The following is a 15576-nucleotide window of genomic DNA, read 5'->3' as shown; positions in this document are numbered from 1 at the left end:
CTACAAATGGATCTAAGCACACACTCTCTGATCTTGTGACTGCATTTTAAATGTGCTTTTTAGATGTGTATTTTACTTGTAACATTTTAGCACTTTACCTTTAATTATGTTACAGGAAGTGATGTTATGCTTCATCTGTATTTAAAAAGAGTGACTGTGATTTTACTTGTTTGTCTGATGAAGTTCCTGTTAAAAATAAAACTGGAACAAAAGCGCTTACATTAAAGTGGCAAACTGGAATAAATAAAAGTGGTTTCTATTTTCTCATCCGGAGTGAGCGTTTTTTGGATTTTTCCTGGTTTGGACTGCATTTCTGTTTTACAGTTATCTAAAGTAAAACGATTTTGCTGTGTTTTTGTACTTTCTCAATTTTAACATTCATTGGGCAGTATGCTTCATTACTGTAGTAGTGCTTTGAAGCTGTGCATCAAAACCATTGAATATAACGTATTTTATTTATTTAGATGCCAAGGTCAAGGTTAGGGACTCTAATAGCCTGGGACAAAGACAGAGTCTAAAACTGGTAGTCATCCCAAATGCCATAAAACTAAACTATTGTAAAATGTAGTAATTTTGGACAACTAGAACTGTTTGTTGGTTCACTCACAGAATAGTACAATAATAGGCTTACTGCATACTAATACAAAGTCACCATCACCAGAAGCAGTTTCAAGAGAGTAAACATTTCACACTTGGAATTGTAACTAAAACGTATTTATGACATTTAACTTCTTCCTTAAATCAAACTACTGAATTCATATCTATATAACTGTACAAGCAATACTTAAAGTGAATTAGTTGTCTGTGTGCCATTTGTAATGTCCATTTTTGTGATTAAGATAACTTGATGGAAATAATGTCCAATGTATTTGAAGAAGAAACTGTTCATATTGTATTTTCTATTAGAAATGCATGTAACTTAGAGGATTATGATTGGGTCGCTGATCATAGCTTGTTTATCATGTGTTTGGGACATGGATAATAAGAAATTCACCTGGAGAACAAAGCTAAAGAGGTGGATCTTGATATCTATGTCAAGAACATATAATTAAGGGTTATGATTGGAGACCCAGTTATCATTCTTTTTAGTGCATGGGGCTTTATTTGCTCCATGTACTACTAGTTAGAGAAAAACACACAAGTGCTGTGTTTTGCTGACTTTCAAAGCCCTAAAGCTCGTAGTGAGTACTGTAAGAAAGACATTGTAACCCAGTCTGTTGTATTTACACTCACCTTCCATGCCTCCCACCTGTCCAGATTTTTGCCTTATATATTTGGTCTTTTTCTCATAAAAAATGTAGTTTTCTGACAAATCACTGAACATTGAAGTCACTACATAATGATATGCATTTGAGTTTCAGACTTTGTATCCTTCAGAAAATGCAGGCTAACACAAATGTAAATACTTTGCATGTTTATAACCGGAAGTCAAGGGAATTTTATTGGAATGTACAACAGGAATCAAGAGATCTGTTTTTTATTCTGTCACTCCTACTTGCTGGTCAGTAATGGCAGATTTGACTGCCAGCATGAGACCTGACCTTTCTGTTGCTATAGTAGTGCTTAACTGATTTGTCTTTTTCCAGATCAGAGAGTAATCACCTTGTTTCATGCACTACATATATGTAACTGATTTTACTTCAATAACTGGTAGTTGTTGTGTCTTTTGGCTTTTCCTGGTTAGGGGTCGCCACAGAGGAACTCCGGTCCACTAATGATTGGTAGTTGATTTTTACATGCCGAGTTACCAGCCCTGATGCACAACCTTCAATGAAGGTATGCCCATTCATGCATGTCTCCACGCAGAAGATGCTCTAGCTGAGAATCGAACCGGACAGCGTCTTACTGTGTGGCGACAACGCTACCACAGCACCACCACCGCGGAACAGCAATAACTGGTAGTGCTTTCATTAATTGTAGCCTTTGGTTAGTAAAACATTATCCCTCATGTGCGTTAATTCCTGGAACTGGATGGAACATTCACAGTATATGAACAGTAGCATACCAAGGCCATCTACCTGACAATGCATCAGTTTTAAATTGGCCGAAAAGTACATTGTCATACTCTGTGGTTAGTAATAATTATATTTATTAAGTTATTATCGTGTTCTGAAATGTTATTGCATAGATGTAGAAACAGCTTTTATTGTCACTTTTTTATGTATTCTTTTGCAGGCATACATTTTCAGTTACGAAAGAAACAAGTTGAAAATACTGTTTGAAGATAAGGGTAAAAAGGTACTTTTTAAATTCCTCTTCCGTCTATACTTTCTAAGTTATTTACACAGTTCTGTTCTCCTTACATTATTGTCTTTTCCTTGTCTTTTACCTATTTTTGTTGACTGACAATGCATACATTTTTGTTCACGTCTAACAAGTTTATTTGCTCTTTTTTTATGATTCTCTCTCCTCTTTTTTCATTTTCTTTTTATGTGTCCTGTTTCTGTTATTTGTATTCTCATTTATGTATATAGTTTACCTATTTTATACTTATCCTGCACTTGAAGTATTTGCCTGCTGGCCTGATTTTAACATATTTATTTTTATATCGACAGCATGGATTCTAAATGGCTGATATTTTACTCTGGTACTCACCTTCCGCAGGTCATGCAGGCAGTGGGTGGGTACAATGGATTGACAGCATTATATGCTGCACTGACAGTTGTAACAGCATTACTGCACAGTGTTAATCTATTGCAGTTCAGTCAATCACTAGAATATCTTTTACAAAATATCATTTGGAGAAAGAAGCTCTATTATAAAGCTTTAAAAAAACAGATAATATATTTTACATTTTACTTAGAACTGAAATTTTCGTTTGTAAGGAATTTATAATAAAGTTAGTGGTGTCCATGTAAGCGGGCGGAACCATCACCGCAGTGTATGTGACAGCAATGTGGTATGACATATCATGATCTGCCCACACATAAGGTGAGTCCCAGTGTAAAATATTGCCTGTAAATAAACCAGTCTGCATATTTAGCTTTCTTCGGTTCATGTTGGATTATTTGTGATTTGTTTGTCTTTTCCTTATCTAAGGTATAGTCAAAGGATATATTTAGATAAAAGGCAGCTACTGGTAGTACCATCCATTCCATATGTATAATGCAGACAGCCACCTCATCAGCTGTGTGCATCCCAAAAACAAAACACTTTACCTACCATTGTTTGCACTACGCTCTGTGTATCACATCAAAACACAGAATAGGTGTGGAAGTTGACCAGCCTTCCTAGTGACATATACATTTCTCCAGATATAAATTGATGTATGTAAAAACAGCAGTACAGTGTTAATATTAGTTGTATAATCTGAAAGCATAAATTCTCTTAAAGCATATTATAGTCAGGCTTCACACTGCCACACTTTTCTGTAACATCATGAAGCCCTTAGAAGACACCAAGTCAAAAATAATAACAGACAGCTGACTTGTTTAAAATACTGGACCTTCATATTCCTCTTTCCTCCATCCCATTTTAGGGCTGTAGTTTATCTAAGGTAACTCTGGCATGATAACTCAGTATGTAAACTGTTCTATTATACAACGACCCCCCCCATTAATATTCAAAAATGTGCACGCTGATTGGTCAGCATGCACATTGTAAATCAAAGTTATAGTAATGGAAAAAGGTCCGGTCGCCTGGACTTTTTCAATTACTATAACTCTTTTTTTTTTTACAGCAACAGAGAACACAAGATCTCCGTTGCTTCACACTGTCTCGCTATGTTAAACGAGTTTAACATAGCGAGACAGCTTTAAATCGCTAAGTATATTAAATGTTTGGTGTTACATTTATTGAACTGAAGAAGGCCTGAATAGGTTGAAAGTGCTTTTCTTCTTTTTTACCCCTTGGTTTTAAATTAAGTTTTATGTTTAAATAAAGCCTAAAGTTTTAAATTTTCAACATTAAGGTTTCACCGCTATTTTCTAGCTCCGTGGTGGTCAACTCAGGAATATTTTCAGCTTTTATCTCACTTGTTTGCACCTGGAAAGACCTTTAGCAGCTAAGGAATTTTTTTTCCATCTTATGACATAGGTGTTTCTGCCTAGTTTAGTGAGTCTATCTATGATTCCTGAGTGAAGGATGGTGTTGAAGCCCTATGCAAGATCTAGGTAGGCTGTGTGAACTACCTTGGTCTCATCCACAGCTCTGGTGACAAACTCGAAGAAGTCTATCAGGTTGAGTAGGGAAGATCTGCCTTTCACACACCCAAACTGCATGGGGTTCAGAGTTTGGAGATTCCCTTTGTCCTTAAGTCCATGATGATGCACTCCATAGCCTTACATATCAGACTCATCAGACTAATGGGGCTGTAGTTCCCAGGGTCTGTAGTCGCTCCCCCTTTGTAGAGTGGGATGACCTTAAAAGTGCACCATTCAATAGGAACAAAGCCTGAAATGAGTTTGTGATTGAACAGGGTACTCATGTGTGGTGCCAGTTCACTTGGTAATTCATGTAGAACACAGTCAGGGGTATTGTCTGGTCCCATGAAAGCTGTATTCTTGGCTTTGGACAGTGTGGTTTTTACCTGTGTGGCTGTGGTAATAGGGACTTGGCATTCCTCAGGTATTGTGATAGGCCCTTTAGGGGGTGAAAGGGGGATAAAGTTCACACTGAACCTGTCGGCCAATATGTTGGCAATATCAGTTGGTTCTGTATATGTATTGCCATTGTTCTGTAACTCAGACCTGAGTATTGCCATATAGATTCTTGACATAACTATAGAATGCCTTGTGGTTGTCTTTAGAATCTGCAGCAATTTTGTTTTTGCAGCTAGCTTTAGAGGAATTGATGATAGATCTCACTTTTTGCTGAGGCTAACAAGGGAGTTTTTTCAGTCTTGGGAATTCACCCTTTTCTGCAACAGTTTTTTCCTTCTGTTGTAGAGTTTGTTTATGGTGGGGGACCACCAGAATGGCTTCCTTTCTTTGGAGGAGAGTGTCTTGGTTCTGTTTGGTATGGCATGTTCTATGTACTTGTGTATGTGCTCGTACAGTGCATTGGTGTATGATTCAGCAGTCATGCACCTATTTTCCATTTGTATGGGTGCCATGAAGTTAACAATCTCTGTTTAGAAGCCCAAAATTGGAGAAGTTTTGTTAGAGTGGTTTCCTTTGGGGGGGGGGGGTGAGGGTGGAATGTGGATATCCATGCTGATTAGCTTGTGGTCAGATCTGACCAGGGAGGAGTTGATTACTTGTGTAGAGCAATGGTCGCCCATGTAAGTAATGACTAGGTCAGGGATGTTTCTACCTCTTGTGGGGGTAAGAATGAGTTGGTCCAGGGCGTTGGAATTAATGAATTCCAGAAAATGTTGAGCAAGTGTGTTGGTACATGAGTAATTTTCCCAGTTAATGGAGGGGTAGTTAAAGTCTCCCAGTATAAGGGTATTGGGTTGTACCCTAATATTTTCCAGTGTGTTTAGGAATGTGGAGTGGGAGTCTTGGGACATGGTGGGGGATCTATAGCAGGCTACAACCTGGATTGCAGTTTTACCCAGTGTTAGTTGTACCTGAAGTATCTCTGATGCGTTATGCTGGGCTACTACTCTGGAGGTGTGCATATCCTTTATGAATATGGAGAAACCACTGCCAGGGTCTATTTTATATATTCGACTGCTTAAATGTTTGAATAACTAAAGATCGAATATTAATGATCGAATATGTAAATGTTAGAATATTTTAAAAATTAAAAAAAAAAAAAAATTAAAGAGTGTAAGCAGGGTGGCAACCCCCCCTGTGCCCCACCACCTACCCCCTGCTACTTAAATATACCAACTCCAAGATCACGCTACAGTGCAGGAAATGGGAAATGTTTCATTTCTATACTGTAGCACACTGAAGTGCGATCACGGAGTTGGTATATTTAAGTAGCGGGGGTGTGTGGGGTGTAGGGGGGATTGCCCCCCCCCCACTTACACCCTTTACTTTTTCTGTTTTTTTGTAAATATTGATTTTTAATATATTCGAACATTTAATTGTTCAATCACTAAAGTTCGATCTTTAGTGATTCGAACAATTAAGCGTTTGAATATGTAAAATAGACCCCACCGCCATTAGTGCTTTGATCCAGGTTTATGTACCCAAAAGGTGTGGTATGAATTATAGCCTCGTACTGCTGGGGTGCTCTCTGGAGCCTTGAACCAGGTCTCGGTCACTGCACAGATGTTGATGTTCTCCATTTTAAGGAGTGTTTCGAGTGCGAGTGCATTTTGAGATTCAGACTTCTAGCATTGAGTATCATAACCCTCAGATTTTGTTTGCTTGCAGCTGTTATGGTGGTAATTTTGTCCTCAAGACATTTCCTAAAAAAAATCACTATGGGGTGGCAAGAGCCTTGGCCAGTAGCCAGTAGCCGGAATGCCTGAGGTGACAGGTGCAGGCCATCTCTGGTGAAGCATCAAGGTCTGTCGTTCATGTCATCCCAGGCAGACAGATACTGGATCCCCTTAGAATGACACCAGAAACTTATCCAATTGTTGAAGTCAGTCATTTTCTGCTTATACTGTGGTATCATTCTGGGTGACAGTTGGATGCTACTCAGAGCTAGGGCCATACCTGCCTGGGCTACAAGATCTGAGAGCTCCTCTATATCTCATTTTGATGTAGTCTAGGGAGGTATGTCTCAGGTCATTCACACCACCATGGACAATGACAGAGTCATATTTGTACTTGTTGTGGAGTGACTTAAGTGCGTGCATTATGTGGCGGATCCTAGCACCTGACAGGTAGCTGACCGTAACTTTCTCCTTATTCAACCTAGTGGACGGGACATCAGTGTGCCTTACTTTTAAGTCACCTATGACTAGTGTATCTGGTAAGTTGATGTTATGTGATCCTATCTCGCCTACATTCTGAATGATGGGTTCGGAGCCGATCCCTCGGCTCCGACTCGGCACGCTTATGCCAAAGAGCGAAGTCTCTTATTGGCTGAGCTTACTATATCCCAGGATGCACCACTACCAGTCCCCCAGATCTCGTTTGCCGCTTCCCTGCGAAGACGTGGTCTCGAGCTGGCTGGGCTGAGTAGTTTTATTAACTAACTTTTCTGTCAGTTTTTTGCTGTTTTTGCTCACAAAAGCTGTTTTAACGGCTATCGCTAACTTTGTGTACGATTTGGATTGTTAAATTGTTGTGTGTGATTGGGTTGAGTTTGTTTTCGGCCCCCCTCCATCCAGGGCCTTCCCGGACTGTCAACCTTTAATACTTTACAGGGTCTCTAGTAATTCTATAATTGGTTTAGAGTTCCCTGTTCTTTTTTACAGGAAGTGTTTGCATTAAGCTATTACTGTAAGCTTAGATTTATCAGCAGTAAGAATTTAGTGGTTTACTTTCCTGTCAAAGTGACTAGAATTGTGTAACATCATGTCTCAAACCCCTAGGCCTTCGGGCTTTAAAAAATGTTCGAAATGCGGGTTTAAAATGTCTATCACAGACGATCATTCGCTCTGTGTATATTGTCTCGGGGCAAAGCACTTGCAGGAGTCATGCAGTGTATGTCACGCTTTTTCCTCAAGGGTCCTCCAGGAGAGGAAAAATAAATTGATTCTTAAGGGTTAGTTAAACCTTCCTTTGAAGAAGCCTTGGCATCCTCTCCTGCTCCGCCAAAGAAAGGGCTTCGGTTCCGACCAGTCCGTCGGATCCGACTGCCAAGAAACTTAGGCAGGCCTCTCCTTCGGCTCCAAAGACTTCGAGCCGAGGTTGAACGGTCTGCCTCGATGCCTCCAGTATCGACTCCTCTGGCTTCGGAGCCGATGGCTGGGGCATCGAGGCGGGTCACCTTCGGCTCCGCTGCTCTCGGAGCCGACAAGGGTCGCCCGCCAGACACTTCCTCCTCGGCGCCAAGTCTACCTCGGCACCGATGGAATCTGCTGTGAGTATTCCTCGGCGCCGATACTCATCGAGTCGCCTCGGAGCCGGTCCCCTAGCCCTTTGGGGCCGATGGAGAGGCCTTCTCAACCCGCTCTGTTTCCTCTCGGTCTTCGAGGATGTCGGATTCTGATATAGACAGGGTGCTCCAAAGACTGTTCCAGTCCCCAGTCTTCCAAAATTTGTTTCGGTTCCGACCCAGCTGGTTTCGGAGCCGATGACCTTGGCCCACCCCATTGCCATTCCTCCTCCGACTGCTTCGCCCGCCGGAGCAGGTGCTGTTGGAGCCGGTGGAGATCTCAGGGTCGGCTCCGACCCTTACTCCAACCCGGCCTTCGGTCAGAGTTTGGTACGCTGGACTTCTTCGGCTGGACCGGGGTGATGTTTCGGGACCTATGCTTTCGGTTCCGAGCCTCCCCCTCGGTGCTTCGGCTGCGGGACTTCCGTCGGCTATCACGGCTCCGGAGTCCGGACACTCCCAGGATTCTGGGGGTCTGGCTTTCAGGGCCATGAGGAGTGCCTTGGCCAAGTCCTCTTCGGCCATCTCTCCGGTTTTACCAGCACCTTCCCTGGGCGTGGAGACTGGGTCTTTGGCAGTTCCCCTGTCCGTAGCCAGTGGAGCCCCGAGGCCTGAGGTTACCCCCAGTGGGGTTCCCTCCTCCTGAGGGTTCTTCGGAGTTGTCTTCAGAGGAACCCCCAAGGAAGAGATCGTGCAAGAGGAAGCACGTGGACTCCCGAGTCTATTACATCGGACACTGATATGGATGATGCAGAGGGGTCCCAAGTCGCCCTCGGATGATGTCTCATTTGCAGACATCTTAGAGATCCTCAAACAACGAGGCGGCTGGATATCCAAACCCCTCTGCTGACGAGTCAGTGCTCCTCAAGGCCTTTGGGGCTCAGCCCTCCGCCTCCTGGGTGTCTCCGCCTCTTGACGAGCTTCTGGATTTAGTTTGTCGAAGGGCGGGAACATCCAGATACCGTGGAACCAGTCCCTTCTCGTCCAAATAAATTTTTATCTGCACCCCGAGGAGGGGTTCCTTACTAAAGGCGTGGCTGTAGATGCCAGGGGGGGGGCATCTGCTACACAACAGGACGGGGCGGGGGCTTCAACGCCCACCCACCCTCCTAAAAAGGAGTCTAGGAGTATGGATAGGTATGGAAGCGCACCCTGACTTCAGCGGCCTTTACCTTAAGGTCTCTGAATTATTTGGCACATTTTACCAGGCTTCAGAGGGATCTGGTCAAGGAGTTGTCAGATTCCCTCTCGGGTAACCTACCTGAGCAGCTAGCCCAGTCGGTTAGCTCTCAGTTGGCTATCCTTACGTCAATTTCTAACTCGTCCATGAGGCTCATTTCCTATGCGGACGAAGGGGCGGGTAGAGCGGCAGGCACAGGCGTGGCTCACGAGACAAGCCTGGCTCCGCTTGTGTCAGTTTGGAGGCCTTCAAGTCTTCCTTCGCCGACGCTCCCTTTGATGGGTCCTCATTGTTTGGACCCAAGGTGAAAGACACCCTTACCCGCTGTGAGCAAGAGGGAGAAACGTTATCTGCCAGAGGTGCCCGTTATTCCACTCCCTTCGGCCTTACCCCAAGGCCAAAGGAGGGGAAATGTGGTTCCGAAAATCTCGCAAGTTTTTCTCCCAACAGCAGGAAGATTCCCCGTCCAGAGGCAGAGGGCGGGGAAATTTTTCAGGGAGACGCCGTCCCAGAGGCGGCAGAGGGCCCCGCAATTCTGGAGACCGCGAGTCCTTTCGTGTCTCTTCAGCCTCCCACACGACATGAGGGATTGCCCGGCTGTGCTGCTCCGGAGCCAGTCGGGTGTCGTTTTGCCAAGCACCTAAAAGCCTGGGAGTCAATCACTCAGGACAGATGGGTGCTTCGGATCATTGCCGGAGGTTACACCATCCCATTCAAATACTCACCCCCACCGTCCAAGAGAATCCCGGACCCACCACCCAGTCAAAGGGAAATAGCAGCCGCAGAAGCTTTAAAGCTGCTAGAAAAAGGAGTCATCCAACCGGTCCCCACAGACCAGATCGGATCAGGAAATTACTCCAGGTTCTTTTTAGTGCCAAAAAAGACAGGGGACCTGAGACCAATACTGGATCTCAGCAGACTGAACCAATCCGTCACGAAATCCAAATTCCGAATGGTCACGTTACAATCCATTCTCCCGTTGTTGGAGAAGGATGTTTGGATGTGCTCCATAGACCTCAAGGACGCCTATTATCACATACCGATACATCAGGCGTCCAGAAGGTATCTGCGCTTCAGCCTGGGAGTCAGTCATTACCAATTTTGTGCTCTGCCCTTTGGTCTCACCACAGCCCCGAGGGTGTTCACCAAGTGTTTGGCAGTAGTGACGGCTCACCTGAGAAGTCTTGGATTCCAAGTGTTTCCCTATCTCGACGACTGGCTCCTGACTGCCACCACCAGGCATCTACTAATGGACAACCTCAAAGCCACCATCTCCTGGGTGTTTCCCTAGGGATTACATTCAATTGGTCAAAGTCTGTCTTGCTGCCCTCTCAACGCATAAAGTTTATAGGAGCAGAGATAGACTCAAGATTGATGCGCGTATTTCTTCCTGCCGAAAGGATCCGAACTTTACAGGGCCAAGTTCAAGCTCTGATCTCGAGATCCAAAGCCCCAGCCAGGATGGTCCTACAGGTTTTAGGCTCAATGTCTGCCACGGTTCTTTTAGTTCCTCTAGCAAGATTACACATGAGGATTCTTCAGTGGCTCTTGTCAACTCAATGGTCCTTTCAGGATCTTCCCCTCAATCATCACATCATGATTACGGAAATATGCAAAAGGGACCTTCGCTGGTGGCTTCAGACATCCAACTTGGATCAGGGAAAACCCTTTGTTCTCCCTCCAGTGGTTACCCTGACGACAGATGCCTCCCAGATAGGGTGGGGGGGGGGCATTGTCTGGGCAGGCTAGTTCAGGGCTCCTGGCTTCGGACAAGCTCTTCTCCACATCAACGTGTTGGAGATGAGGGCTGTACTTCTATCCCTACAGGCCTTACACAAGTTTCTTCCTCAAGGCATCATCGCCATCCACACAGACAACATGTCGGTGGTTTGGTATCTGAACAAACAAGGAGGGACCAGATCGTATCCCCTTTGCAGAGAGGCCATGAGAGTGTGGGAATGGGCTGTAGCTACCAACCGCTTCTTGGTAGCGACCCACATCCCGGAAAGTCAAATGTATTGGCGGACAAATTAAGCAGGACAATTCTCTCTCCTCACGAATGGTCTCTAAACCGCACAGTAGCAGCCCAGGTTTTCAAGAGATGGGGACGCCGTGCTGCGACCTATTTGCAACTCCACAAAACACCAAGTGCCAAAGGTTCTTCTCCTTGATTCCACATCAGGAAGTACCAGCCATGGATGCTCTAGCACAACCTTGGCCAACAGGGCTACTTTATGCCTTTCCTCCAATTCCACTCCTTCCCAAAGTTATTCAAAAAGCTTCTCAACTGGGGTCTTCAATGATTCTGATTGCCCCATACTGGCCTCGTCAGATATGGTTTCCTTACCTGAAAAAGCATGCAGTGGACGATCCGTGGACCTTAGACCTGATCCCGGATTTGCTAATCCATCAGTCGGGACATTGGCATCAGTCCCTTCAATCTCTGAAATTGACAGCTTGGCTCCTCCACTTCCAACCTTAGTTAGAAGTCACACACTAGACCCGGAAGTTGTTCACATTTTATCTTCGGCCCACAAACCCACCACTAACAAATTGTACCTCAGTAAGTGGAAGAGGTTTGCTATCTGGGCTCAACTCAAGGGCTTAGACCCTATCACTGCTCCTGTCCCAGAGGTTTTGAAATTCTTAACATCCCTGTTTAATCAGGGATCTTCTGTCTCAACTATTAAAGTCCAACTGGCTGCTATCTCTAAATTCCATGAATCCACGGATCCTCCTTTGATGAGCAGCAGACTATGCAAAACGTTCATTAAAGGTGCGAGTCTGTTAAGACCACCAGTTTTTCATCCTGCACCTCCGTGGGATCTTGATTTGGTGCTTCGCGCATTAACATCTCCCCGTTTTGAACCGGCTGCTACATGAATTAAAATATCTGTCTTGGAAAACGGCATTCTTAGTGGCTATTACTTCTGCAAGAAGAGTCTCAGAGCTTCAAGCCCTGTCTATTAAACCACCGTACTTGATTTTCCACAAGGATAGAGTATCACTTAGGCCTAATCCATCCTTTGTCCCAAAGATCTGTTCTAGTTTCTGTCTTCAACAATCTCTAGAACTACCAGTTTTCTTTCCAAAATTCTCTAATGAAGCAGAATACACTCTCCATAAATTGGATGTTCACAGGCAATTACGCTTCTATTTAGACAGGACTCAGCAACTTCGTAAGTCAGACCAGTTGTTTGTGTCCTTCTCAGATAATAAATTGGGCCAAACCATCACAAAAGCTACAATCTCAAAATGGATCAGAGATTGCATAACTCAGGCCTATTCTTCTTGAATAAACATCTTACATCATCTATCAAAGCTCATTCTACCAGAGCTATGGCTACTTCTATAGCCTTTCATTCCAAGCTCGCTATATCGGAAATTTGTGCTGTGGCTACTTGGTCCAACCCGCACACTTTCATTTCCCACTACAAATTGGATGTGGCATCTAAAGGACGAGCATCATTTGGTTCCACGGTACTCAGGAGTGTTTTCCAGTGAGCCACCCAGGATTCAGGTGCTAGGACGCTGTCCCATCATTCAGAATGTAGGCGAGATAGGATCACATAACATCTTTTAGTTATGTACTCACCATAACTTCAGATGTTTGGGATCCATCTCGCCACATTCCTGATACCCACCCTCCTTCCCCCTGCCTTGCAGATCAGAAGAGATTGAACGGTTTTGAGTTCAACTGTTTTTATCTTGTTTCATCTGACGATGTTATATAAGCAGGGTATGCGTGTGTGCATGTATGCGGACAAACTAGATCTGGGGGACTGGTAGTGGTGCATCCTGGGATATAGTAAGCTCAGCCAATAAGAGACTTCGCTCTTTGGCATAAGCGTGCCGAGTCGGAGCCGAGGGATCGGCTCCGAACCCATCATTCAGAATGTAGGCGAGATGGATCCCAAACATCTGAAGTTATGGTGAGTACATAACTAAAAGTTTTGCCTTATGGGCTGTGTTTGAGTGGCACACTATGTGTCTCATGGTTTGTGCTGGGATGTGGTGGTTGTTTGCATTTCTGCCTCTGAGGTCTCTGTTGTTTGGGCAGATTTTTATTGAGAGCCTCCAGAAAAGTAGGTGTGTGTTTTGTGTTACTATGTGAGGGTTGTGGTGGTGTAAGTTCTGAAGGGCTATATGGTGAATTTGGTGTGGTGCAGGTGTTAACCTTCTCTTGACTGGCTAATCCAGTCTTGGCTGGAGAGTGCTTGGCTTATAATTTGGCTATATATGTGCACCACTGACAAGTCATAGTGTTGGTAGGTAAGACGAGTGGGTTGTCTGTGCACAAGAGGTAGTTGCTACATTGCCACAGGATGCCGAAGTTCACCAGGTTGACAGGAGAAAGCACAGGGAACTGACCTTTAGACATGCCTGGATATGAGCTCAATATATTAAGTACTGAAGCCTTTGACAGGAAAAATGTCACTCAAAGTGTCTGAGTTTGTAGAGAGCACTGCCAAACACTTGAGGGTAACTAATACGTAGACCCTGAAAATTTAAGGATGACGTATTTAGGCAGATATTCTAAAGTTTGGAAGAAATCAAGCAGTACTTACTGAAAATAATGAATTACCTTGTCAAGAATGATGAAAAGAGGGGAGTCGCATGAATGTCTACTGCCTGGCTACTACTAATGCTGGTTTCAGCACAGCTTCACTCTTTTGGGTTACAGTACTCCTTTGCTTCTTCTCTCACTAGAAGCAAAATGTTAGCACCAATCCCAAGAAGAGAAGCAGGCCACGGCCTATTTGGTGATCCACAGTCTTGTTCTAGATGTTGCAATTGTCTGCAGGCTTGTAGCATTTTTCTGGTAGATGCCTCAAATAGTTACAGACCAATCGGGTATGTTGAGCACAGACACTTTCTCCAACCAGAAAGTCAGAAATCAGTGCATTCTGCTCCTACTCTCACCTGGATCAGAATATAACCACAGATTCCAAGCTATCACCTATAAAGCAGTTATTAAGCTTTCTGGTGATCAGCAATCTCCAGGCACCAGGAGAAAACAGAAGCACTAATTCCAAGATGACTACTGAGAGGCAGAATGTGGGCTCTCCAATAACTGGTGGTCTTGCAATAGATTCTTAAAGGTAAGAGGGAAATAGTCTATCCTAAACACTGCAGTGTGCACTAAAGGAGTTAGATGTGAAAGTAGATAACTTAAGTTTTACCTTTCTAAAAAGTTAAGTTTTAGTGGAGAGTCACTATTTTTAAAACAGCAAGATAGACTGAAAGGGGGTGGTCACTTTTTTATTCTGGTACTATGGAATACAGTAGGATGGCCAATAAATGTAAATAGTTGAAGAGGAGTGAATTCACAAAATGATAATTTTGTGCTTACTCACAACAACGAGTAAAAGCAGAAAGGAAATGAGATGTATGGTCAAATTAACATAAGGGGCAGACAACTAGAAAGACAGTGGTGTTTAAGAACACAACAGTAACCGGGTGGGAGGGTAGGCAAAATTTCTGTCTGACTCACAAGAGCCAAAGCTGTGGTGTCTTTTCAAGTTTTAATATGCAGTTAAAAACAGAATACAAGTAAAACACAGTGTAAAGAAAACAAATCACAGTATACAAAATAAAAATAGGCAATAAAGCAATACAGAATACAACAAATAAAAAGCAAACCAATCTTTCCCTCACAGCAAACTACAGCAGAGTCTGGGTGAGCCTTTCCTTAATAATTAGATCCTGCTGCCCCCATTGTATAAAAATCCATGACGGCATAAACCAAGAGTACCTACAACTCCTCTCTCACCGCAATCATGGCTGGTAAAGCTGTAACAAGCATGTGCAGCAACTAACCATTACTTGCATAGTATCACAGCCAGTGAAAGAACACATTTGCCATCTGAGTAGCATCCAATAGCAAGGCACCACAATTGTAACACCACTGCCAATGCTTACTATCAGAAATACTTTTGATGCCTCAACTGTGCCAAAGTAATGGACCTCTAAAAAGCCACCACGAAAACACATCAGACCAAAGCCACTACCTAAGGGGCTGAAGAGTTAATCAACCATAACCCACAACAAAGGTTGAAAGAAAATCAACTGCCACAGTGGAAAGCAAATGCAATGGCCAGCAAGCAAACACACAACCCACGAACCACCACCAAATGAATCCCTTATACATCAACCACCTGCAACTACCCTGACTAAACTCATAGAACTGAACAGCTCACACTATATTTAGACAAAAAGACTTTAGGAGGTCAGTGGACAGTTAAACTTGGAAGCTCCCTTTACCTCCTGAACTGTATCTAATGTCCAGCCTGCTATTATGATCCCTCTAAAACCTATTCAGCTCCACGTAATGTTATCCTGCAACTAACCCCATACCAGCATGTATTCCAGCACACTTTAAGAAGACAATAACAAGCAGAAAACACCCAAGAAGAAAAAGAAGAAAAAAATGTAATCAACCAAAATACTCCACCATACAAACCATTTTTAACCTGAGGCCTACCTGTTTCTGAAGTACCTACTGCATC

At 43.7% G+C, this 15576-nt stretch overlaps 1 protein-coding gene across 1 annotated transcript in view; it reads left to right on the top strand.

Annotated features, from left to right (window-relative positions):
* ITGA4 (integrin subunit alpha 4) overlaps positions 1–15576 on the top strand; it is a 1222769-nt gene that overhangs the window by 558117 nt on the left and 649076 nt on the right. The window contains exon 8 of the mRNA XM_044075262.1: positions 2176–2238. Within this exon, the coding sequence (XP_043931197.1) occupies positions 2176–2238 (63 nt within the window). The remainder of the gene's footprint in view (positions 1–2175; positions 2239–15576) is intronic.

The sequence above is a fragment of the Protopterus annectens genome, chromosome 6.part0 (assembly GCF_019279795.1).
Source record: "Protopterus annectens isolate FY-2018-M chromosome 6.part0, PAN1.0, whole genome shotgun sequence".
NCBI lineage: Eukaryota > Metazoa > Chordata > Ceratodontiformes > Protopteridae > Protopterus > Protopterus annectens.
Note: the sequence above shows the minus strand (reverse complement) of the source record. Positions and strands in the feature narration are given on the sequence as shown.